Here is a 26,989-nt window from a genome sequence, read left to right on the forward strand (position 1 = left end):
TTTCACACTAATATATAAAACACAGCATGTTTTGTAAATTTACAGCACTCATCAGGAATAAAATTGGATGAGCAGCTGTCTTAAGGGAGGATAAAAAACTGCACTCAGGAAACTGCCAGAGCTGCCCCAGGGGGAACAGCAGAGGGGGAGCTGTCCAGAACATGCCAGGCTGTTCCAGGTGTGCAGGGAACAGTGTCTGTCTGACAGCTGCAGCCACACCTCGCCTCCTTCACTCAGCATCTTCCAGGCCCTCTGTGCAGGCAACCAGGCTCTTTGAACCTTGGTGCATCCACCTGGAAGCAGTTGCAGTCATCCTGGGGCTGACCAGGCAGACTGTCCCTGACTCTTACCCCTCCCAGGCGTGAATGTGAGCTGTTCTGCTCCTCTCCATCACCTCTGCTCATTACCATGAAGGAAACACCCTCCAGGGCCGACTTCCCAGAGTGGGGCTCACCAGGTTGGGCACATGGGGTGAGTGCACCCCTGACTCACTGAGGGCTTGCAAGGGGACCAGAGGAAGCTTAATGGCTTACAGCACCAAAAAGATGCTGAGGATAATCATTCTTAGCATGACTTCAATAATATAAAAGGTAGTGAAAACCAAGAAATGGAGTCTATCATCCTGTGGAATGCTCTTAAAAGTGAGGGTTTTGAACTTCACCCTCACTTGTTACCACGTCCTGGGTTCCAGGATGGATTGCTCCTCAACCCCTTCCCAAGCTCAGTCGATGAGCTTGAGAGATGAGGGCAGGCCACTGCCCTCCTCAGATCTCTTCTAGTTGAGTGTTGGTCGTTCAGTTGTGTCTGACTCTTTGCAACCCCCCACCAGGCTCCTCTGTCTGTGGAATTCTCCAGGAAAGAATACTGGATTGGGTTGCCATTTCCTTCTCCAAGGGATCTTCCCAACCCAGGGATTGAACCCAGGTCTCCTGTGTTGCAGGCAGATTCTTTACCATCTGAGTCACCAAAGAAGCCCGCTTCTAGACACACTCATTAGCCTTGGTAAGGTGCACACAAACACATTCCTCACTCTCACAAACAGACCCAGCCCTCCACCACCACCACTTTGGAGTCATTTTTCTGCCTTAAATTGAGCCTAGGTCATTTCTGAGTTAATGCAGACACCCTTTATTTCTTGAACCCATGACCACTTCTCAGTGTAACTGTGAAACAGCGGATCTGGCAATGGTTGTGTCATTATCTCTCTCTAAGCCATGCGTTCATTCAGTGCAGTAACTTAAGGGTGCTGAAAACTTCTTTGAAGGATGCTGCCCCGCCACTGACACTTATGAAAAACCCCTGATGCCAAAGCCTGATGTGAAACTGAACAGTCTGTGGATTTCATTCAAGTTTCACCCCATTTGGATCAAATGTTGAACCGTGTAAACTTGATCACTTCATCTTATTTACTAGATTTGAGCCCACACCGTGTCTGGCTGGTTCTCCCAAAGGGCCAGAGGGTTTTAACCACCGAGCGTCTCGAGCAGTGCGCGTCTGTGACAGACAGAGTTGAGACCTCCCAGCCCTGCGCGCCCTGCCCTAAACATGCAGCTCAGCAGGGAGACTGCCCCCAGGGTGGCCACTGTGGTCAGCACTTGCCTCTGTGCTCCTCCTCTGCCGCCCATCGCTGCACATGGCATTAAGCACTGCTCTAAGAAGAGCTGGGGAATGTGTGTCATATTGCCCACGACCTCCACTCACCCTCCAACCCACAAGTACTCCAAGCCCAGCATAGCTTGAACAGGAGGTGCTCAGCCTGCCGAAGTGAACTGATGCACCGGCAGCAACGGCGAATGCATATGATCACAGATGATCCCACCTTGTCTTGCACCCGCCCCCAAGCCCGTCTTCCTCCTCCGACCTAGAGGGAGTCTGTAGCAGGTGGCAGGTCTGCACGGCGATTCTCTCAAGACCAGCGTGGGCTTCACAGCATGGGGCAGACAGAGTATTCACTGCATTTATTAGTTCTATCACCACAGAGTAAGCATTTGAAAATGTGTACAAAAGGATACTCTATTCCTCCAAGGCCACGCCCCTGTTCACAGCAAAACAGAAATAATTTAACATCATCATAGAGGCAGATTGGAAATACAACTGCATTTTCTCATTTACAGTCCTGTACAAGTATCTGCCAGAATGGCAGCGGCAGACCTAAAGATGTATTAGATAGATACACATAAACTGAACCCTGAACAGTCACCACACACAACATTGTAAAAAAGTGTATTAGAAAGTATTGGAAACAAGATTGCATATTCATTTCTGGTCACACTTGTTCACAGTGAATGCTATGGCACCAACAGCATATGTGCTTGTTTTTCCTTTAATTTCTGATGTCTGTATATCTTAAATAAGTCTAATTTTGGTTTCTTTTAAAGTAAAACAAAAAAAAACACTCAATTGAAGGAGAGAGATCTGGATTCCGAGTAGCGCTGCCCCTTCATTATTGCTGGAACATAAGTGCACGAGAGAAATAGATTTACTTCACGACTGGCCTACAGCAGTCCATGGCATCTTGCTTTTGCTTTGGCAAAAAGACGATGCTAAGAAGGTTCCACTGAAAACAAAACAAGGAAAGGCACAAAAATAGAAAAAAAAAAAAAAAAAGAAGAAGAAGAACTCACATTGCATTGAGAGATAGCTGTCTTTCTTGATGAAGAGTCTGAGATCTCATTTTTGGTTGATTCTAAACTGGCAGTGAAACGTGCTGGTATCTGAAATGCTAGGCGCTGGGACATGCCCTTGGGTGACACAGCGATAGTAACATGATTCTTTGTAATGTCTTTTCTACAAGGACAAGCCCACGCTCTAAGATACGTGATGCAGGAGGACCTGGGTGAGGAATAGGGTCCAGGTGTTCTGAGTGGAGGGGAGCTGGGTGACCGGGATGGGCCAGAATGCCAAGCAGGGACTTCTCACGATCAATGGAACCCACCTGCTCCTGGTGCCCCTCCTTTGGTTGATATTTATTTTCAACACAACGAGAGTGCATGAAGCCTAGTGCCTCGACAGTTGTCCCCGAGACACACACTCACATCATCAGTAGCCGAACAAACCACAGAGTGAAACGGGGTAAGGTCATGCAAAATGCTACTTTTACCAGCTAGAAGGAAAACGTCAACAGCTTTGGGTACAGAACATGGCCATCTTTCAGGCATAATTTCATTACTTGTTGGCATTAATGAAACCTTACTTTAAATACAATATTTTCAGAGAAAAATGGTGTTACATTAGAAAACCACAACAAAAGGTGTGTAAATAAGGTTATATTGGATACAAAAGGTGGAGAGAGGGAGGGGAAAGTCCTGGGGAAAACAACTCCTCAGCCACTATCTACAGTGGTGGGTTGAGGTCCATCTGAAGCCACAGGGGAAAAGATAGCTCTGTCCAGCCAATGGGCCCCATGGAACAGATGTGGCAGATGAAACTGGCCTGCAAACTGGACGTATGAGCAGTCTCTCACCCTGAATATGCATGCAGGGGGATAAGCGGGGTCTGTCTTTTAACTTCATGTTGAACGAATGCTGTCCACAGCCCAGAGTCCCCCTCTGCCCCTCACCCAGTGCCTCAGCGTGTCACTGACCAAGTTACTACACGTTTGCCTATTTCCAGGTTCAAAACATCACACAGTTCCATAAGCAAAGAATCCCATGACTCAGGGATGCTAGGTTGCCACCCTTTCCACAAAATTCAAGTGCACTTGGGAAGGTAAGCTTCTGAAGACTGAAGGTGGGACAGTTCATTGAGAGAATTAAAATAAATCCAAAGGAACAGGAGTCACGCTCGAGACTGCTGACTGGGGACATTCATGGCAGGGCTTTCATCTCTGGAAGGCTTCCATACCCTTGATTGGCTTACAATTCAATTAGAGCAGTGGTCCTCCACTAGGGACACCTTTTTATTCCCAGGGACATTTCTGGTTGTCAACTGGGGGGGTCTACTGGCACTTATTGGGTAAGTGACCAGTGAAATGATAGTCACTCAGTTGTGTCCAACTCTTTGTGACCACATGGACTGTAGCCCACCAGGCTCCTCTGTCCATGGGATTCTCCAGGCAAGAATACTGGAGTGGGTTGCCATTCCCTCCTCCAGGGGATCTTCCCAACCCAGGGGTTGACCTCATGCTGTTAAACAGCCTAGGATGCCTGGGGAAATCCCCTGCAACCCAGTATCCAGCCCCAAATGTCAAGAGTGCTGAGCCCAGGATCTCTGGAGTTGGCTGAAATGCAGAGATGCTTTGCACAATTTTTGCTGTTTCCTTATGTTCCTTGCACATTTTTGGTGATGAAAAATACTGGCAACTGTATGCCCTTCCTGCCAGGTGGTTGAGATGAATGTTCTTAACGATAGCTTGCACCTATCCTATTGCTTTCCAGGTTAGGACTGGAACCCATGGACGTCTCTGTGGGCCTTTGAGGGCATGAGCAGTCTTCACCTCCAGGGCCTCCTCCCTCTGTCCAGCTGGACCTCGAGTTCTGGTGACGAGATGATCCTGGACATGCCCCCGGTCAGACAGGTGCACCCTGCCTAGGTGGACACAAGGGTGCAGCTCTGCCCTTGGAGGAAAAGCATGTCAGATGGTTTGAAAGTGTGATTTCAAACCAACAGGTGCTGTGTGTAAGCAGCAGCCTCTGGACTTCACCTGCCAAATTTCCCTGACCTGAAAATGGTCATTCTGAATCCTTTAATGGATATTAAAATGAGAATACTATACACAGAAGGCAGGGAGAGAATTATACCCACAATAAGAACCCCTGCTTGGAGCTACAAACACAACATTAAATGAAGTTTAGGACAGACTTTCTGCGGGAAAATAGGCTTCTGGTCACAGGCGGAACCGGGCAGGAAGGAGAACAGAACCAGACATGAGTGTGGAATTTAGAATACAGGTTTGGTTTCTGAGGGATTTTATCATCTGAACATTTCAAAAAGAATTAACGTCTAAATTTCAGGGCTGGTGTTAACAATGTAGTGATAGACTCTGGGGGCCCTTAGGAGATGAGAGAGCAGAGAACAGTGGGCCCAGGTGCCCCACGGAAATAGAGTTCATTCCATGGGACAACAGGCCTCTGGAGGCTTCTGGGCTGGGCAACGTCATGACAAAGTTTGGAAAGGGAGAATGAATCCAAAAGGCTCTGCAAGTCCTCCCCTACCCTCTGTCCAATAGTTACTTTTCCCAGCAGTGTGCAGAATTTGACTCAGAATAATTTTCTTCCTTTGGAACCTGTGGCCTGTCGGTGCCGGATGCAGTTACCGGCCCTGAGAGGAGGGCATTTCACCCCAGGGTCACAGTCACGGCCACAGCGCAGGGGCTGTGCGCAGGGCTCCCGGGACCCTGCAAACCCCATCTGGTGCGCGAAACCACGCTCAGCACGGAACCAGCTCATTCCTTTCCGGGCTTCCGCCTGTTTTGATACAATTCTCTCCGAACATGACCTATCACTTGGAGGCTGGCGATTTCTAGGAAGCAACAGGGGAGGGGATTTCAGCCTGCGGTCTACAGAATCGTCTAGTAAGAGAGCATTCCAGGGGCTGTAAATGGAACCCCGTTTCTAACAAGAAAAACGTCCTGTTTTCAAAAGCAAATCAACCAACTCAGAACAAAACGAAGTACCACCTAGAGGACAAAGCACAGCGGCCCAGTCCAACCCCGGCTGCCTGCCGAGGGGTGCGTGCAGGGCGCGTATGCTCTTCCCGCGGGCTCCCGCAGTCCAGGTTTAGCTCATGTGGAAGCGGTGCTCCCCGCGCGTGATGTGGGACGAGAACTCGTAGCGGTCCTGGCTGTGGTAGCCGCACATGTTGCACTCGAAGGGGTCTCGGAAGCCGTGGCAGCCCATGTGGATGGTGTACATGACGTGGTCCAGGAAGAGCACGCGGCAGTGTTCACACCTGTACACCTTGAGGGCTTCCCCGCTCGTGCCGATCACGCGCAGCGCGTCCGGGGGGCCCTCGGAGGCCGCGCGCAGCACGTCGTAGGCCGCGTGCTCCTCCTTGATGGACAGGCCGTTGCGCGCGTGGGGGTTGATGTGGTTGGTCAGGTAGATGAGGCCGCCCCGCTGCTCCTCCGTGTTGCTCTCGGTGTCCGTGGAGTCTTGGCAGCTGTTGCTCGGGGACGCCTCGCGCTCAGAGGACACGGACTTGGCCTTTGAGAGCAGCAGCAGGTTCTCCACGGCGCCGTCCTGGGCTGAGTGGTTGGAGCGCGTGGGGCCCTCGGCGTGCGGCTTGTGGAGCTGGTATATGGGGCTGAGCACTGGGACCACGTCGGAGCTGCCAGGGGGTGTCTGCACCAGGGGGCGCAGGGACTCGGCCCCCAGGTAGCTGATGGCGTTGTTGATGGCCTGGTCCATCACATGTGTCTGCATCATCTCGTTCTCCTTCTCGTAGCTGGCACTGCCGTCGTAGGGCAGTTCCGACAGGCACTTGTCCCCTGTGGGAAGCGGGTGACAGTCAGAGAGGCCCAGGTTACCTCTGTGCCCGGCAGCAACAGCTGACATTTACACCCATGGGGGCAACGATCTCGGGCAGACACACAATGTGGACATCAGCAAAATGGGCAAAGCTGACACGTCTCTGCCTGCCCTGTACCTGGCATGGTGCCCTGCCTCGGGGTGGCATTTAAACCAATTTGTCTACACAAATCAATAAACGAACAGGTGAACCAAGGATGGTGTGCCAATTTAAACAGCACATATTCAAACACCAAACCAATACTTGTATTTACTCTGGGTGTTAATAAACATTTTGAGTTCGCTGAGTGTGCTAATCACTTCAGTTGTGTCCGAGTTTTTGCGACCCTATGGACTATAGACTGCCAGCCTCCTCTGTTCATGGGATTCTCCAGACAAGAATACTGGAGTGGGTTTCCGTGCCCTCCTGCAGGGGATCTTCCTGACCCAGAGATTGAACCCATTTCTCTTATGTCTCCTGACATTTCTCTTATGTCTCTTTACCACTAGCGCCACCTGGGAAGCTCTAAAGATTTTTATATGTAATTTAAAATTAATATTGAAATGATATGTTTTCATATAGAGTTCTAAGTAATTCACAATGGCTGGTTAACATCACTATTTAATTCAAGCAGTTATATGATTATAACAATGTGTGATATATCATATATTTTAAGTTCATAACTATAATACTCTAGAATAAAGCTTAATCAAAAATACAGAAACTTTATATTCTTCATAGTGAAATGATATCAGTCTTGTCAACAACAAAAATCTGGCTCTGACTTGCGTGAGAGTGAAAAGCACCATCATATGTACCAGCCTCCACATCTTCCCTGGCCTCTTAATTCCATGCCTGCTTCTCAGTTCTTAGCAGCAAGGAGCCTGTGCTGCAGTTATTTGGTGGAAAGTTGGTAGAAAGTTGAGAGCAGACGGAGCAAGTTCCAGGGGTGACATTTACTTGTTCCTTCAAACAATTACTGAGCAGGAATGATTTGCAAGAAATTACCGTCAATGACTTGTCAGCGAGTTTGGCCTCAAGAAGCCTAAGATCTAATATCATGGTTGGTAGGAGGCAGCGAGCTCGCTTCCCCTGGAAAGGGGAAATTTGAGAAAAGATTTGACTTCTTGTAATTAGCTTTTGAGTACAAGTTTTCATAAAGAAATAAAATGAATATCCTTGAAGATAACACCTTCTTGATGTTCAGGTTCTAAGCTCAGTAGGAAACCTTGGCTTCATTAGCAAATTCATGAGTGAACGGTCTGCCTCATTGTTAAGGTCTGTTGATCCACTTTCCTTTCTGTGGTGGTTAGTTAATAAGTCATGGGCAGAGGGGCATTCAGAGGCAGGTCTAAGCTGTTTACGTTTCAACCCTCACTCTCTTTCCTTCTCTCAACACATGTCCACCGAGTGTCCACCCTGGACCAGACAGGAGGGACAGAATGGCCAACAAGTAACATCCTTCACAGCCCACAGGGGAGACAGATGTTAGTGCAGGGTCATATAGGGCGCATTCCTGTCTGAGAAGTTCTGTGAAGGAAAATGAAGGTTTGCTATGGGGACTTAATTCTGCTTTCTAGTATGATGAGGCATATTTCTGGATGGTTAATGTCACAGATTGTTTAAGGATTATTAATAAGTCTGGGAACTATGGAGTAGTTCATCCTTCAGCTGCTAAGCACCAGCTGCAGACCGTGATATGTGTCCCACACAGGGAGCAGCAAGAAGAAACTAAGGGGAGAGGGAGCTAGGAAGCTGAGATGGACGAGTGAGTGGAGCCAGAGCCCTGAGCAGATATACGGGAAGGGTAGACCCGGGGAAGACTATATCAAAGGAAGCTGGAAGGCTTTGAAGGAAGAAGGGTCCTTCTCCATCACGTGTGTGCATGCGTGCTAAATTGCTTCAGTCGAATCCAGATCTGTGCAACGTTATGGCCTTGGAGCCTGTCAGGTTCCTCTGTCCATGGGATTCTCCAGGCAAGAATACTGGAGTGGGTTGCCAAGCCCTCCTCTAGGGGATCTTCCCAAACCAGGGGTTGAATCTCTTATGTCTCCTGCACTGGCAGCTGGGTTCTTTACCACTCATGCCACCTGGGCAGCCCTACTGGTGGAAGGCAGAAGTGAGGATGCCTCTGGCAGCCCAGGGGCCCAGGTTATGGCTGACGGTGGCTGGCGAGACCGATCATGGTGAAGACCCCCACACCTCCCACACTGACACCTGACATCATGGCCTGAAGCCAGTTCCAGCAACAGAAGGGTAAACTGCTCCAGAGTTCCTAGACTTACTAACAATCCTTAACAAATCTGAGGCCAGTGATAGCTATCCAGAAGTATGCTGCATCAGACTAGAAAGCATCCTTAGGTCCTGCTTCTTGCTTTGTTGGGAAGTGTATCATACAGCAGCCTGGCTCCCTTTCATCTCAATCTGCTGGTAGTCAGGAGTGGCACATGCCCTGACAATGGTATACATGACCCTTACATGACACACAGATACTTGTCTGTGGCCAGCCACACCCTCTGCAGAACCAGGACATATTGGAATCTCTATGGAAGTTGGGTGGCAGTGATCATAGAGGTGGTGTTTCTCCCCATTAAGTTAACTGAACAGCAATACAGAAGCCATGTGATTTTTTCCGCCCTATTTTTGTATCGAGGTGATAAATGTCTGGTTACATTAACCCCAAAGGAGAATGAATCCCTTTAGCCTGGTCTATCACTCCATTAAAGCCTGGCAGGGTGGGGAAGGGAGTGGGCTTCACAATTCTGATACATATAAAGTGCTTATAGCTCCACCCAAAATGGTGCTTTCCCAGTAATGATCCCGTTTCTCCCAGAGTCATCATTCTGTGCTTTCCTGAGCAACTGTTCTTTAAAACCGGGTATCAACAATCAAAGGATGTAGGGGGAAGACCCACGTGGTATATTAAAACCACCCACAGAATTTTTCTTCCCTTAATACTCCACAGAGTAAGAAAATCCCACAACATTCACTTTGGCAGAATGCTAAAGAAAGGTACATAGTCTAAGGAAATACTTATTTATAAAAATCAAGGAAAGAAAATTCTGGCATGAGATACATGGCTAAGCTTGACAGCTGATTTTACTTATAAAACCTTAACTATGAAGCAACAAAATCCTCAGCAGTTTCCCTAACATCCTCATATCCATAGAGAATCAATTCAAATAGCTGTCTTTTTTCACTTCTGATCAAAAAGCAGTTGAAGCCTCTCCTATTGAGACCAGGTGACACTGGATGAGTGAGTGCTGAGGTTGATTCACTAGGTGGGAGATGCGAGTTAAGTCCTCGATGCTGTGCACTGGGAGGAAACACCCCAAGGGCCAGAGCATCCTGGGGCAGCTAGAAATACTTCCCAACCAGGTTCAGTGATAACTGATTTAGGGCATTTAACCAAATCTCAGAATGAGGGAGAAAGGGCAGAGAGGAAGTCTTTTAACAAAGACTGCACTTTGCCTTCCTTGAACTCCTCCAACCTCATCTCTGGCATTCCTTCAGCATTGAGAAAAGCTGAGCTTGCTCAGAAAAAAACAAACAAACAAAAAAACCACATCTCAGATACAATGGGAAGAACGTAGCAGACATCAGTCAAGCTCTATCAGCCCAAGTCAAATAAGCAAGATGAAAAGAAAAGGTCATGGTTACTGTGAATATATTTTCTAGCCAGATAAGGGAAGAAAGTTAAACATAGAACAATAAGCCCATCCTTGGAAAAAGCCTAATTCAAGGAAGAGAAGAATATCTCATAACTGCTTTGTGACATGAATTCAATTAAAAAGATACTGAAACATGGCAGGCTAGAACAACACAAGAAGATGAAAAAGGAGATTTTAGATCTCAGGAAGCAAAATGAGGTCCAAACAGTGTTATTTACAGATAATACAGGGATTAGAAATAGCAAGTAATAGAACATAAACTCCTGAAAATGGAATCACCGACCTAGAGGAAAAACACAAGATAGAAACAGTGAATAAATGTGAAAAGGGCAAAAAAAAAAAACCAACTTATAGAAATGCTAACAGATATGGGAGACTGCTGCTAAGTCGCTTCAGTCATGTCTGACTCTGTGCGACCCCATAGATGGAAGCCCACCAGGCTCCCCCGTCCCTGGGATTCTCCAGGCAAGAACACTGGAGTGGGTTGCCATTTCCTTCTCCAATGCATGAAAGTGAAAAGTGAAAGTGAAGTCGCTCAGTCATGTCCGACTCTCAGCGACCCCATGGACTGCAGCCCACCAGGCTCCCCCATCCCTGGGATTCTCCAGGCAAGAGTGCTGGACTGGGGTGTCATCACCTTCTCCGATATGGAAGACAAACTCTCCAATAAAAGGACGACTGGTATCTCTGAACAGAGATCATAACAGAGGGAACAAAATACATATTCATAAAAAAGAGAATTTCCAAGAAATGGAAAAGAAGGGAATCCCCAGATTAAAATGTCAGGACATTTTTGTTCAGAATGCAAAACAGCAAGACACAACCTGGTTGTATTCAACTTTTACATTAAAGAAAAAACTCTTCAGGCACTCAGACAGAAAATGGAACTCTTGCCTTCAGTCATGATGGCAAAATCTAGAAAGTTCTAGACTGGGGGAACAAAGACAGTGACCAACCTCACTCGTCACAATGTTCTTCAAGAAGAAAGGCAGCAGGCAGGCCTCCTCAAACACAGAAAAGTATATGGAAACAGAACCCCTGCAGAAGCTTCTTGAACACAGTTGCTTGCATGCAAAGTCCGATCAATTAAGAGATCATTCAAAATAAATACAAATGGTAGTAAGGGTCTTCCCCAGAGGCTCAATGGGGAAGAATCTGCCTACAATACAGGAGACACAGGAGATGCAGGTTTGATCCCCAGGTTGGGGAAATCCCCTAGAGAAGGAAACAGCAACTCCCTCCAGTATTCTTGCCTGGAGAATCCCATGGACAGAGGAGCCTGGCAGGCTACAGTCCATGGGGTTACAAAGAGTTGGACACGGCTCAGTGACCAAGCATGATAGTAAGAGGGCTGGGTCTGAGCCTCTCTTGAATGAAAACTTGGCGCTCTTTCAACCCCACCACTACTGGGCCAGCTTGTACAGTAACAGCTGGGTTCCTACACACTCTTTCTGAAATTATATAAGAAGATAAACTCAGCTTCTAGAGGTAAAGAGAGGTCTTAGAGGTCCATTTCCTTTTTGATTTTTGGTGTGGAGAAACCATGATAAGGGAGGAGTCGTTGATGAAAACCCCATCAAGCTGATGTGAGGGCAAGAGACATTATTCTAGAAATAAACTGCCAAGCACCGAACTCTTGGGGAAACATCTAGCAGAGCACACTGCTGGCTCAGAGCCCCTCTTTCCAGTCTCCACTCTGGCGCCCTCTACCTCGGTCCCCACCCCGCTTCTCCTGTGTGGTCCACCTCTCCCCAGGGACTTCTTTTAACCTTAGTTTTGTTTGATCAGAGAGAGGGGTTCTGTTTTTTTTTTTTATTCTTTATATATATATATTTTTCAACACAAAAACTATCTAAATCTCAATACAACACCTAAACTGTGCTCTCACTGGAGGTAGCTACAGCAGAGTTTCACCGATGGTAATTTGGTCTGAAGTCTCCATCAGCCACAGGGGCTGAAACACCCATTCACAAAGCCCTTGGCACCCTGTGGCTCAGCTGGTAAAGAATCCGCCTGCAATGAGGAAGACCTGGGTTCGATCCATGGGTTGGGAAGATCCCCCGGAGAAGGGAAAGGCTACCCACTCCAGTGTTCTGGCCTGGAGAATTCCATGGACAATGCAGTCCATGGGGTCACAAAGAGTCGGACATGACTGACTTTTTTTTGGCATCCTCCAGTTTTCTGATCTGAAGAAGGAAGTGGTACCCAGCTCCCCAGGGCCCATGACGGTCCAACCATCCTCAGACACACTTGCTGCTCCATCTCCCCTGGTTACGGGGGCCCCCATCCCCCCTCCACCACACACGGCCTCCTGGGAGGGGTGGGGGGCCCTGCTCTCACTCCCACCTGCTGCCGCTTGAAATCCCACCCCCAGAAGTCAGTGCTCTGAGTCACCTCACCCCTTCCGCGCAGGAAGTGAGTGGCCTCCCCATTTCTCACAGTCTAAAGGCTCACACTCCTGTGGGCGACTCCCCACACTCTGTCTCCGGCTGGTTCTTTGAAAAGTGTTTTTTAACTGATTCCTTCCTCCCATCACCCCTCCCAACTCCAGGCCTACAAAAAAACCTCTAAATGGAGCCTTTTCTTCAGTGTCGGAGAGAGGCTGGAACCCAAGAACCTGGCCTCCCCTTGGGTCCTGTTCCCTCCTGCAGGTCAGCACCCACCCCAGGCCTCACTAACTACTGACTCCATTCTAGCACCATCCTCTCTCCTAACACACATTCCCCAGGTTCCCACGGGGCATCATTCAGAAAGTCCTTCAAAACGGACAGACCAAACCCAGACTGTTGATTCCCAGAACCTGTCAATGGCACACGTGTCCCCGAATCCCCATGACTTGCGGTTTCCATCAGCCGTGTGGCCCCCACCTTCCTCTTTCACCAGCCTCTGCCCCATATCTTCCTCTTTCCAGGCCACCAAGGCCCCACGTTCTCCCATTTCCAATCAATTTTTGGCACCAGAGGTCTCTATTTTCCAAGAGGTGACTCCAGTTAAAGACGTGCCAGTGCTCTCTTCTGCCTGCTGGGTTAAGGCTGCATTTCTCACCTTGGCATTCAAAGGCCATTCACCTGTGACCAGAGCTGACTGGGGCTTTGCTACTCAGGGGATTCCCTGAGGGTCCGTGACTCACCGTGGAATCTGCTTCTCGAGCCTGTCCACATGTTCCCCTCAAGTCCCCAACCAGCATCACCATTGCTCTGTATTTGTTCTGATCTGCCTAGAATCCTCCATTCTTCCACTGTGAAAAATGTGTAGGAATCCTCTTCCTATCTCAAGGTCACTGTCAACTTCACAAGCTTTTACTGATCCATATTCCCTGGACGTGACCCTCCCTTCCCCCATCCTCTTTCCAGATACCATCTTCACATTGAGGGTTTTAAATGTTCTCACATCCTGGTGTTACCCTATTTTCATAAAACCCTGTGTGTGTGCTTAGCCACCCAGTCGTGTCTGACTCTTCGTGACCCCATGGACTGCAGCCCACCAGGCTCCTCTGTCCATGGGGATTCTCCAGGCAAGAATATTGGAGTGGGTTGCCATGCCCTCCTCCAGGGGATCTTCCCAACCCAGGGATCAAACCCAGGTATCCAGCATTGCAGGCAGATTCTGTACTGTCTGAGTCACCAGAGAAGCCCATAAAAGCCTGGGAGATACGTAAAAGATGGAACCTGGGCTGCAGAGGAGAGTCATTTCACGTGACAGCTCACACCTGGCTGTGAGCTCACAGCCTCAGGCTGAGCCCCAGCCCAGCGCCTCTCTACCCTCCCACCTGCCCAGGTGTTACCCTAGTTACACTTCCAGCATCGGGGCTGGACGAAGCGGCTGTGAGTGAGCCCACCGTCTACACTGGAGGAGAGGGTTACCCCACTCTGGCAGCACTGCACAGATACCAAGCAGGGAAAACAGCAATCGAGGCCGTGCCTACTCCTTGCTGCGCAGCTCGCAGACCAGTTGCCCTGTAATTCTGTCCTTTCAGACTTTGAAGTAGCCCTCGTGGGGAGTATTATGAACTTTGGACAAAGGAGCCATTGAGGCTCAGCAAGGCTGCTGAGGCTGGGGGTCTGAGCGGTGTGCCCTCTGCCCTGGGCTCACTGATCAGCCATCCCCAATAGACACAGAGCAGATCTCACCAGGTGCCCCAGACCTTGCAAAATCACCTCTAAGAACAGCCCCTGGGAGAAGATCTGGTATTATTTTTAAGAAGCCTATGGGAAAACCATTCCGAGAGACTTGAGAAATATTAAGCTTGCTAATTTTTGCTTTTTTTTTTTTTTTAAAAAAAAAACAAGATATGTTTCCTTTCTTTTTCCCTCAACTAATCACCGTCTAAGGCACCCACATGGTTGTTCTTTTAAGAGACAGGAAACGTTTAACTCTTACCAACAAATTTCTGAGGCATAGAGCTCTTACGTTTGGCGACGTTACTTGCTAGTCTGTCCAGTACGAGGGAGCGATCTGATCCTATCTTGCAGAGATCTTCTGCCATTTCACTGTGATTAGTTTCTTCTTTAATGACTAAAGTCAAAGACAGTTAGAGAGACCAGTTTAGAAACGCTTATAGTCAAAGGATTCAGTCTCATCTTCCAGCGTTAAATCTGACATGTGTTAAGTGCCTACAAGAGCCAGGATCTTTGCGGAGATTATTTCTAATCTTCCCAGCAACCCTGCCAGCCACACAGAGGAGGATCAGAGCTGATGACACCTGCCTTATCCCCTAAGATCAGGGAACAACCACCACCACTCTCCCCAGAAGCTGGACTGTGATTTTACAATTGTGTCCCGTTGACAAGTCCTCTTAATGTTTCAAATACTCCCCAGTACACTCACTCAGTCACTCCTGACAACAGCCCTCTTGAGAATGAAAGAATTCTCAGCTAGAAATGATCTAAGGGTCTGACTCTGTCACACTGAACAGAGATGTAGGAGAAACCTGGTCACAAGAATGCTGCAGCCAACCCTGGTGAGAGGGGTAAAGAACTCGGGAGTTCCTGGGCCCTGAACACAGCAACCCAGAAAGTCAACGAACAAGCACTGTAGGAAGTCTAGAAATTGTGGAGATGAGAGGTGATCTAGGGAGTACTTCTAGTTGATCGTTGCTTTGCTACATCATCCCTTTCTTTCCATAGTTGAAGATACAGCTATATATTCTGCATGGCCTCTCTGTGTACTAGTTTTTATGGTTGGACTTTTGGAAATATCAATTTTTCACCTCCTTGCAATTTCTCTTAATACACAAGAAAGCTAAAAATCTAAACTGATTTTCTTCCTAATGGCTAATCAATTCTTCCCAAACCAGTTCTGCAGAGTTCATTGAAATCCCAGTCCTCTGTGTGCCTTCCTTTCTTAGATAGGACATGCTGATTGATCACAGGGTCTCTGGAAGGTTTATCCATTTCTATTATTGATTTAGGAGAAGGAAATGGCAACCCACTCCAGTGTTCTTGCCTGGAGAATCCCAGGGACGGGGGAGTCTGGTGGGCTACCGTCTATGGGGTCACACAGAGTTGGACACGACTGAAGTGACTTAGGATAGGATAGGATTATTGATTTATCTGTCTGTTCTTCAAAGAGGTCCAGCTGACAGCAATGTTCTAATATAACATTGGACATTACTTTTCTTCTTAAAAAATGCCAATTCCTCTTTTATTTTTCCACATACACTTTATATTATTCCAACAAGATTGACAAATTGACAAAATTTGACACCAATTTTGTGCTAAAAACATCCCATGACCCCAGAAGACACACATGTAGCATCCAGGCCTTTCTCCCCCATGGCTCCCCTGTGTTTTCTGGCCCCAGCACAGCTTGTGAGGCCAGAAGCAATTCTGAGCATTTCTAAGCATTTTTTTCTTTAGCTTTTTTTTTTTTTTTTTGCAGTACCATGAAGCTTAATGAGATCTTAGTTCCCTGCCCAGGGATCGAATCTGTGCCCCCTTCACTGGTAGTTCAGAGTCTTAACCACTGGACTGCCAGGAAAATCCCTATTTCTAAATTTTATGTTTTCATTGCTTCACAATCAATGCCACGTTGAAAAAATATATTTCAAATCAGTTATTACCACCGGTAAATGTGGTTTTTTAGCCTTGGAAATGTGGGTTTTTTATTAAATAGGTAAACATAATAGCCCACATCCTGATTTACAGGAGGGGTATGAATACAACCCACAGAAGTCAATTGCACTGGTTGTCTTTCTGATCAAGCTAATATGCTTCCTGATGTGCTCATCCTTTTCTGCAAACACAGACTCTGTAGCCTGCCCAGAGTGCCTACAGCACCTTGAGCTGGGTTTCCCTTCTGCCAGACCTGGGGCCTCCTGAGACCCTCCGAGCCACCACAGTGACGGACCACAAGTCCAGAGCTCCCAGACCACTGATACATTTCTTTCTAAGCTTCTAACACAATCTGTGCACCTAAAGGCTCAAGAGAAACTTGTTTTCTATAAAGACATTAGGAAATTATAGTGGATGACCAGAAAGCTTCTTCATAAATAAAATCATATTCAGAAAAATTAAGTCTTGACCATGTTTCATAAACTTGGCTTTGTCTTTACCTAAGCCCAAAGAATGGCCTCAACCTAAGGTGGACTGGAGGGGTTCAAGCCTGTTTCAGGGCCCATGTGCATGCTTGTGAGGCCTGGTCCTAGGAGGTGTAGGAGGGATGCTCATGAGAAATGCATAGAAAGTATAGATCAACCGGCCACAGCCCAGTGAGGCCCTCACCCACTGCCTGCCTGCGCCTTGATGCAGCCTTGAAGGACCTTCTTCAAAGGGCTTCTATGGATCCTCCACCAGCATGAAGTTCACACGAGAAGCCTTCTCATCTCCTGAGAACAGGACTAAAAGCCACGTGTGGAATTTCAAACCATCTGACCCCCAAAGGGGATCAGTTCACATCTTAGGACTAAATGAATTCTGACCGTAGGGTACTATGTAATATATATATCCCTGACGTAGAAGTATGTTGACATGGACACAGGAGACGCCAGCTCCAGGGAGTTCCTAATGTGTGCATTCGGGTGAGGGCATGATGCAGATCTCTGCTCAGAGCCTTTGCATGAGATCAGACAGGCAGGAATTGCCTAACTCCCACCTAAGAGACAAGCCTAAGAGGCATTTGGAAACAGAGTCAGAAAAAAAGCTTGCATCCGGGTCTCGGTGAAGGAGAAGCTCCTTGAAGCCCACTGGACATTAGGGCTTGTCTGCTTAGTCATGAAAACAGTGGAGGCAACCTGTGAGCTCTGCAGGGCCTCTGGATCATCTTGCCATCCCAATTCCACGTGTGCAGTTTTGGAGGGAAATTCAGATTACTATCTCAGTAGAGTCCCCTGGACTGCAAGATCAAACCAGTCCATCCTAAAGGAAAAAAGTCCTGAATATTCACTGGAAGGACTGATGCTGAAGCTGAAGCTCCAATACTTTGGCCACCTGATTCGAAGAACTGACTCATTGGAAAAGATCCTGATGCCGGGAAAGATTGAAGGCAGGAGGAGAAGGGGACAACAGAGGATGAGATGGTTGGATGGTATCACCGACTTGATGGACATGAGTTTGAGCAAGCTCTGGGAGTTGGTGATGGACACAGAAACCTTGTATGCTTCAGTCCATGGAGTTGAAAAGAGTCTGAGATGACTGAGTGACTGAACTGAACTGATCTTCAGTAGACTTGGCATGGTATATAATATGTCCTCAGTAAATATTTGTTGAGTAGATAAATGACTTATTTAATCATTCATTAAAAGCACTGACTTCCAATACCCATTTTTTAACCAAAAAATGCAATATCAAGTATTTACATTTTATTTTAAAGGACTATAATCATCTTCTCGTCCCTTAATCTCCTACTCGAGGGTTTGGCCACAAATTGATAAATTATTATTATTATTATTAATATCTACTTTCCTCTCTTCCACTAAGCTACAATGCCTTTATGTTCTAGAAATAGACCTTAGACTTTGAAGGAAGCTAAAAGATAACTTGATGCAGTCTCCCCATTTTACAGGTGAGATTAAGGCCCAGTGAAATCAAATGTTGGGCCCAGATTGACCCCAGATCAGCAGAGGACATGGTACTAGGACCACAGCATCCTACTCCTTGATGCCAAGACTACTCAATTTTTAGGACTTTATTCTGACGCTGACTACTCTTTCCTCTGATCTCAGCTGCCATTAGTAATCTGAGCATTACTGAATGCACTTAATAGCACTGAAGCACACTTAAAAAGGGGGCTTCCCTTTCAGTCAGTAAAGAATCTGCCAGCAGTGCCGGAGGCCTGGGTTGATCCCTGGGTCGGGAAGACCCCCTGGAGAAGGAAATGGCAACCCACTCCGGTATTCTTGCCTGGAGAATCCCACGGACAGAGGAGCCTGGTGGGCTACAGTCCATAGTGTCAGAAGAATCGGACATGACTTAGCAACTAAAACCACCACCCCACTTAAAAACAGGATAGTAAGCCTCATGTTATATGTATCTAATCCCAATAACAAAATAAAATAAATGTTAACATTTAAAACTAATAACCTGAGAGTTCCCTGGTGGATTTTTCTTTATGAGCCATTTATTAAAGTCAGAAAGCTGAATGAGGCTTGATAAAATCTCAACTATTCATTTAACATCTACTCCTCCATCTGGTGCTAAGGTAAAGAACTTGCCTGCCAATGCAGGAGATGTAAGAGATGAGAGTTCAGTCCCTGGGTTGGGAAGATCCCCTGGAGGAGGGCATAGCAGCCCACGTCAAGATTGCTGCCTGGAGAATCCCATGGACAGAGGAGTCTGCTGGGCTACAGTCCATAGGGTCGCAGAGTCAGACACGACTGAAGTGACTTAACATGTACTCACACCTCCATCCAACGAGGATTTTTCCAGCAGTCATGCTAAATGAGCAGTGTTTTGAAAGAGGTGAACTTGAGCTGATCTATCCATAAATTTCATGTCTTAGAAAATCAGAAAGGTACTTTTGACAATACTGCTGGACCCTTGAGTAAATTCAGCCCTTCCCATACTCTGTCTGTTAACACCTTTCACTTCAGCTTGTCTCAGATCAGAGCCAAACATCTTGAGATGCAACAGATACACAGCAAAGCATCAGAGCACGAGGGAAAAAAGAAGCTTCCCTCGAATCCCGTGCCAGCTGCAGGACCACAGACAGTCAGGGTCTTTCAATTCCCCATGTGCCAGGCAGGTGCCAACACCGATAAATCAAAACTTGGCCTGAACACTTTTATTTGATCCACTGTATGAAAAAAAATCATTTTTATAGCCAGATTTCACATCTTAGCACAAAGAAGCAATCTATACTCCTAGGTTAAAAAAAACCATCAAAAAGAAAAAAAAAAAACAAAAAACAGAAAAGTAAAAACCTGAGACTTTCAAGGGTCGCTATGGTGATGGACAGGGAGGCCTGGCATGCTGCGATTCATGGAGTCGCAAAGAGTCGGACACGACTGAGCGACTGATCTGATCTCATGATCTTAGAAGCTGATCCAGATTTTGGGAGGGAGGGGTTTCATGAGCACGTGCTCCCTGGCGAGAGGAAGTCTGGGAAAGCTGGGGAGCAGGAGGCAGTGCTAGCGAGACTTTAGTGGCCAGAGCCGCCCCTCCATCCCCGCTGCGGCGGCTCCGGGGCTGCGCCCGCGGCGGGCGGGGGCGCGCAGCAGGCAGCCTGTGCCCTCGGTGCTTACCTGGGTACAGCGTGCCTGGGAGGCCCATGCTTTGCAAGTAGTTGTGGCAGCGCTCTTTGTGTTCCTCTAAAGAGCTTCGCTGTTTATAGCTTCGGCCACAATATCCACATTTGTGAGGCTTACCAACTGCGGGAGACACAATGGAGTTCGAGACCCCGATTAAATAGCGGCCATAAGTGTCGTGGGAAGGCATGCAATACACTTCTTATCAAAAAGGTAAAAAAATAATAATAAAAAAAAAACACAACCCCTCTATTCTTGAGAGCTAAAAGTATTATGGACTCAGTTAAGATGACTGAATTTAAAAATGTGAGTGATCAGGGGTTTCCTGATTGTACCAAGAACTCCTGTCACCTTTTTTTCTTTTTAACTTGTTCACTCTCCAGCCTACCAAATTCTCTCCTACTTAAACCATGAAGTCTGTCTTTTAACTGAAGAAAACAAACCACTGCAGTGTGATACCAGGGATGCCCAACACCAAGGCAGAGATGTGCGGAAGATGTACCCACGCTGGCAGGATAATATACACAAGTCAGCCTCTTGTCCACTTCTACACCATGGGCCAGGTCTGGCATGACATTGGTGCCGGATTTAATGCAACCAAAGTGAATTCAACTACTAAATTAGTGTGAAACTAATAATCTGAGGTCTGGAAGAAACCACAGTGGATAAACAGACTTTAATGAAATAAGCATTCTGTTCCCAAAATGTATTTTCTGGTTCTAACTTGGAAAAGCTCTATTTTCTCCCCTCAAAGACCCTTAGAATAGTGTGGCTCCTCTTAAATAGAGCACCCTGTCCAACAGAATTCACTGTGAAAGAGGAAGTGCTCTCCCCCTGAGCTGTCCAATGCAGCAGCCATGAGCCATGTGTGAACACTGATCGAAGTATGGTCTGTGCCACTAAGAACAGAAATTTGAACTCTAATTTTAAGTAATTGAAAAGTAAATCGCACCTATGGCTTGTGGCTACTGTATTGAGTAGTGTACTTCTATACACAGTTTAGTTCTCCACGAATTTTATTGAGTGATATTTTAGGAAAAGACTAGCACAAATCCATATCATACCTACACTTAAAGATTATAATAGATAGCATTTTAGGAGATGAAATGGATAAAGGATATTCTATTAATTTCCATCCTAAAGCCAGAATCTTCTCATTCTTCCCTGCTCATATTGTTAGATTTCACATATTTGAGAGTATTATGTCAAAATCTATGCCATCCACATAGGACTGTTTGGTGAAATGGCTTAACCAAAGCTTGTATTGGTTAAATCTCTTACTTAGGTGAACAGAAGCTGCAGTTTAAGACAACCAGGATGAAAACCAAAATTTGACTTCTGGAACATTTACTAGTGGGGAAAAAGAATAATTCTTTATCTGGAGAAAGTGCTGTATCCCTAACACCAGAGAAACAACACTGAAATATACAATGTTGCTTAAAACTGCACTTTTTGTTGAGTATGCCCTTTAGAAACTAATAGAATAAAGATAACTCACTCCATGTCCTTTCCTGGAAACACTGTAACTTTAGCAAATTCCTGTACATGTGGCCTGAAAACCCATTTCTATCTGAATACCCATTTCTGTCTGAGTATATGATTGACTTTAACTCTGGAACACACTTCAGTTCTTGGAAGCAACTGAACTACAGTGTATCTTAAAGTGTAGCCCACTATTTTGTAGGAAGGAAGGTCACTAGCCAAGCTTGCAACTTCCAAAGAAAGCAGAGAAGAAGGGAGGGGGACCCTCCCCCACCACTCCAGACCACCCTCTTATTAGTATGGGACAAGTCCTATAGCTGGAATCTCAGGCCAACACCAGTTGCCAGGGAAAGCTACCAAGTTGATGGCAGTTTTTAGTGGAACGGGAGTGTGGCCACTTCACAATGGAATGGAACACAACCATGCTTAGGTTTATAGACAAAGGCTGACGTCTTCATTTTGTTCCTACGAAATCATCTTGTAGAACCTAAATCACTGTTGTTTTCTTTCTTCCCCCAGAAGCTGCGTGTCAGTGGCACTTTCTGATGGCAGAATCACCAGCAGCCCTGGATCAATGATGGTTCTCTCCCTATAATTTTATCTACTCGCTCATCAGTGAAGCCTTAATGGAAATAAACTGTCCAAAGCCTATGACTATCTATATTGTTAGCCATACTTGGAGCAGGACACCATCATGCCACAAATGAAATAAGCAGGAATGGAGCCAGAATAACCTAAAACACGGCACTAGATGTTTCTAATTTCACCACATGACTGATACACAGAAGAGATTTCTCTTGCAAGCCAGAGTGACCTGGGATGACAAGGGTAGGTGTCAAGCTAAGACTGAGTCTTTGCTTTGTCTACCAAAGGGGTGCTGTGTATCCTACCAACTCCAGTGCAGCATCACTACCAACTTTGATGGTGTTGGCTTGACTCTACCAGAAGGGTATGGTGAAGTGGCTCTGTCCCAGACTTCCTGGTGGGCTCTGTAAACAGACGGTGTAACCGTCACATCTGAAGCCTATAGGGACCCTGTAAACCTTCACCTCTCAGGGGACAACACATGCACTCCTCATTGCCCACGTTGCAAGCATCCAAGAATGCTCACTGTCACGGTGTCATTGTCCCACTTTGGGGAAATGCTGTCTTCCTGTCCCCTGCAGCAAAGTCCTCCCAGCCCTCAGCAGGGCCCTGGCCCCGGGTCACCCACTGATCTCCTGCTGTGGGAGGAGCCATTGGCTTCAAGTGGCTCCTTTCTCAGGAGATTTTAGGATGCTCGCCCACACCACACCATCCTGGATTTCTAAGAGCACCTAGGAGCCTCCTCTATGCTGATGGTCAGGAAGGAGGTCAGAACAAGGGGAGATGGCTGGGCCGAGCACTTGAGAACCAGACCAGCAGCCTGCCCCCCACAACTGTCCCCATGGCCTCCCGATGAGCCCCTTGGGGAGGACATCCCCACCATACTCATAAATGCCCTCCAGGCCCCTTTCTAGGACCACTCACAGAGCCACACATTCACTGGGAACTTTTCCAAAGGTGAACCCAGAAACCTCTCCCTGGAGACCTGCCGCCTCCTCCCTGTGCCCCTCCCATCCCTTCACACACACCGTGGCACCTGGTGCACACTGGGGCTTTGCTGTCTCTTCCCTGGGGAGCTCGACAAATGTGTGAAGGCTTCAAACCCTGGCCTTAACTACACTCGCTTCCTATGGGGGAGAGACCACCTGAGTCCAGGCCAACCTTCTCCAAGGACATGCACCCCCTCCTCCGGGCCAGGGGCCTCTTTGAGGTGCTGCCCTGGGGGTGATGGGGAGCTGCTGGTCTAGGTGGTGAGCTCCCTGAGGGCAGGGGAAGGGCGTGATGTCAGATGCCCCCAGGGACAGCACACAGGTCTCACCCTGTCTTCCTCTGACCTGGAAGAACACAGGGCCACTGGATCATGGAACACCAAGGAATTTTCTATAGAGGCAGGAGATCTAGTATAATCAGAGGTGGATCTGGGCTCCCAGGCTGGAGCGCTCCAAATACTGTGGAGCATTCACAGATACCATCATCTCACCGAGACCCAATTACCTGGATGGGCTTGCTACATTCTGGTAACAGCTCCAAACTGGCCTCTCCCACCGGGGCCTCAGTCAGCCTCTGGTGTGACTGCTACACTCGGTCCCTTTGGGCCCATTTGGTGGTGCGCCAGGCGACATCTTTGCAAAGAAAACTATCCCCATGATGACCCCCGACATGCTCAGCCTTAAACAGCCATGAGGGTGGCTTCACAACGATCACGGAGATGTGTGTTTGGAAACTTCGGGGCATTGGCTGCAGACTCAGGACAAGGGCAAGCTGGTAAAATCTTTGCAAAGAAAAACCCACTTACCTGAAAAATGGGATGAGGAGGACTCTCTTAAAATATTCTAAGAGGAGACGTGTGTGTGTGTGGGTGCGTGCACGAGCGTGTGTACTATTTCCCCACCCTTCTCTTCTGGTTTGTGGGAGACCAGAGCACACGGCGGGAGGGAGCTGATGCTCTGACTGGGTGCAGCCAATGCCCAGGCGACTGGCCCTGGGAACAGGGCTGCCCCAGAGGGAGCCGGGCGCCCCTGAGCTGAGCCGCCTGTGCCCACCCAGGGGACCTACCGGAGTGTGTCCTCAGGTGGCCAGTGAGGGCGTCCCGCCGGCGACACGCGTAGTTGCAGAGGTGGCACTTGAAGGGCTTCTCCCCCGAGTGCAGCTTGATATGCCGGAGCAAGTTGCCTTTCTGCGTGAAGGAGGCCCCACACTGGTTGCACTGGAACGGTCTCTCTCCTGGGGGGACAAGAGGCAGAGCGGTGAGAGCGGAACTCGGCGGGGACAGAGGAGGACACGGCGAGAAAGTTGTTTCCCACGGGCCCGGTGACTTCCACCGGCTGCAGGTTTGATAGAACATGAGGCTTTCAGACTAAACCTGCCAGTTCCTTAACGCTTCACTGGTTGGGTCAATTTGATCTGAAAATCTAATTTTTTTTCCCTAAATCAGAATGGCACATCACAATGCAAATTCAAACTCATTTAAATAAAGTGACTGCAACATTTTGTGATGAAGAGCCACTCTTCCTGATCAGCAGTTTTGGAATAAACCAATATCCAATTTTGCGTGTTGTGGCATTTGGTGGGGGTTTTAATGTGGCTTTTTTCAAAGGGTCTTTAAAATATGCCACTGAAGCAGCAAAATAAAAAGGAAACTCATTAAAAATGCATTTCAGGATCACAAGTTCATTTCAGCGTTACATTCTTATATTTAAATGAAAGGCACTTCATTATAACAGTTATAATAACTTCTTTTCATTTACATTTTCCCTGTATTTTCCCTTTCAATTTCTTCTCCATTACCTGTCTGTCCCTATGCAGGCAAATCAGGAAAGAGACAGACAGAGTGTGAGGGTGGGAGGGAGAGAAGGAGAAAGACTGAATAAAATGAGAAATTGAGAAACTGGAGGGATGGTTTCCATCATCCAAAGAGAAGTCCTGAATCTCTGTCAAAATCTGAGCTGCACTGAGGGTTCTGGCTTTTTCCTTTGCCTCCTAATCCTGCAACCTTGAAGCCAGTATGAAGTCTATCCATATCTATTGAAGTCAGTTATATTTTCAGTACAGATATTCCAAGAGATGAAATTCAGTTATTATTGGGAACTCTTTCGGGAGCGGAACCGCTGGAGTGGTCACAAAAACAACAGAACAAAACAAAAAACCCACTGAGCTCTCTGCTGTGTGTCAGCTCATGTCCCCAGACTCTGGGTCCAACAACGGGATGGACAGGCCGCTGCGGTCAAGAAATATGCTATTGACTAGTCACAGGTCTCAGAATCTAAAATCAGTGAATATTTAACTCTCACTTAAAACAGGGATACATTTGTCATGTTTAAGTAAACATCAAAACTCTTTAAAAAGTGCTTTTTTTTTCTTTTAGACGAAAGGCTTTGTATGACCATGATATCTGGTATTGAGATACCATGAAAATGCACTTCCTAGTAACAACTTTACCTTAGGGAAGAAGAAATGTGTTAAAATGTATTTTAACAATTTTCCCAATCGATCTGCATGATTTTGGTGAACAAGACAGCACTTATCAAGAGCGATCAGAAGTGCATCTGGTACTACTAAATCTACACCAGATTAAATTTAGAAGCCTGTGTTGGCATCTGAATTTCAAGATTATCATCATTCTTAAGTGGGAGGGATAGATGTGCTACTGGAAAAACTGAAGCAAACCTACAATGATATTCAGTTATAGACCATTTGGAATCCTAACAATAACAATATATTTGTAATTTTCCAAAGTCTGTATCTAGATTGGATCTGACTGAGCAGAGGAAGTCCAGCAGGTGGAAAGGTGATGGTAAAAGTAAAACTTCCTCAATCTCTGAGCTACAAGCCCACACTAGATGAGGGGGTTACAACAGCTAGTAGCCGGCAGAACAAAGGAGCATCTAATAGAGATTGTTAATTTTCTACTAGAAACACTTCAGGGCCTTCCCCTACACGTGTGTGTGTGACTGCGGTCTTTAGCTCTAAGCAGATGGAAGAAGGAAGAAGAGTCAGGGTGACCGGCAGGGCGGACCCTTAGGGTGAGTGTTCTGGAGAGCTAGGCAGTCCAATGCCATGAATATGATCATGACAAGGATGTGGACCGTTCCTGGTGACCAACATGCCTCGGTGTGACCCGTGCCCATGTGACATGCCCCCTCTATGCTGATGAGGTGCTGGGCGCCTGGCTTCTCCTGAGGTCTGAAAGGATGCAGGGAACACTGCCATCCAGCCAGTGTTATCAGCAGAGAAAGGACAGATGGTTACAGTCATGAATCCCTCCAGCAGAACAGGGCAGGCAGGAAAGACAGGGGCCATGACTTCGAGAGTGAAATTTGTCTTCTAATTTGCTCTCATGTAGCCTGCTGGGCCTGGTGTCTTAATTCCACTGGCAAGCTTTCCTGGAAATCTATTTGTTTCTGATTGTTGTGCCAGCATGAATATGTAACATGGGGCCTGGGGCCTGGAAGAGAGCATTCCCTGAAGCCATGACACGGAATTCAACTCGATGTGGCTTCCCTTTGGAGGTGTTAGCAGGAAAGGGCCCCAGAGCCAGAGGGCAGAACTCAGCACATGATCCCTGGTCCTTCTGCTGCTACTGCCAGCTGCTGGCCCCACAGCATGCAGCTGATGGCGAGTGAGCCCAAGCTCCTCCAAGGCTGTGCTCCCTTTTAGTTAATTGGGATGAGGAGTTTTGTATCATTAATTCAAAATTTAGTCTGTAATCTCAGTGACTCTGTAATCTTTCATTTCAGGGACTCTCTGAAGAATGCCTAAGCTTCTTTTCATAATTTGATTGGGTAAAAAAGAAAGTCCATGGACACCTACATCATAAAATTTCTGATCCTGTATCCGAAGAAAGTGAATTTATAAATATATTGAACCACAAGGATTTGCCTGGGCTTATTGCAGTCATGCCTTGGATCAGCAATCAGCATGCTGCTGCTACCGCTGTTTAGTCATTGAGCCATGGACAACCCCATGGACTCCAGTCCATCAGGCTCCTCTGTTCATGGGATTTTTCCAGGCGAGGATACTGGAGTGGTTGCCATTTCCTTCTCCAGGGCATCTTCCCGATCTGGGGACTGAGCCAAGTCTCCTGCTTGGCAGGTGGATTCTTTGCCATTGAGCCACCTGGGAA

General features: G+C 47.2%; 1 protein-coding gene across 17 annotated transcripts in view; it reads right to left on the minus strand.

Annotated features, from left to right (window-relative positions):
- Positions 1 to 26,989, minus strand: part of IKZF1 (IKAROS family zinc finger 1) — a 119,475-nt gene that overhangs the window by 18,739 nt on the left and 73,747 nt on the right. For 5 of the 17 annotated variants that reach the window (XM_025290788.3, XM_025290800.3, XM_025290794.3 and 2 more), the window contains 4 exons: positions 23,923 to 24,090; positions 19,798 to 19,923; positions 14,499 to 14,633; positions 1,944 to 6,427 (listed from right to left, as the gene is read on the minus strand). In XM_025290788.3, the coding sequence (XP_025146573.2) occupies positions 5,718 to 6,427; positions 14,499 to 14,633; positions 19,798 to 19,923; positions 23,923 to 24,090 (1,139 nt within the window). In that variant the 3' untranslated portion in view covers positions 1,944 to 5,717. Of the gene's footprint in view, positions 1 to 1,943; positions 6,428 to 6,889; positions 10,402 to 14,498; positions 14,634 to 19,797; positions 19,924 to 23,922; positions 24,091 to 26,989 lie in introns of those variants that run through there. The other 12 variants (XM_025290802.3, XM_025290799.3, XM_025290795.3 and 9 more) reach the window with 7 other exon arrangements.

Source organism: Bubalus bubalis, chromosome 8 (genome assembly GCF_019923935.1).
Source record: "Bubalus bubalis isolate 160015118507 breed Murrah chromosome 8, NDDB_SH_1, whole genome shotgun sequence".
Lineage (NCBI taxonomy): Eukaryota > Metazoa > Chordata > Mammalia > Artiodactyla > Bovidae > Bubalus > Bubalus bubalis.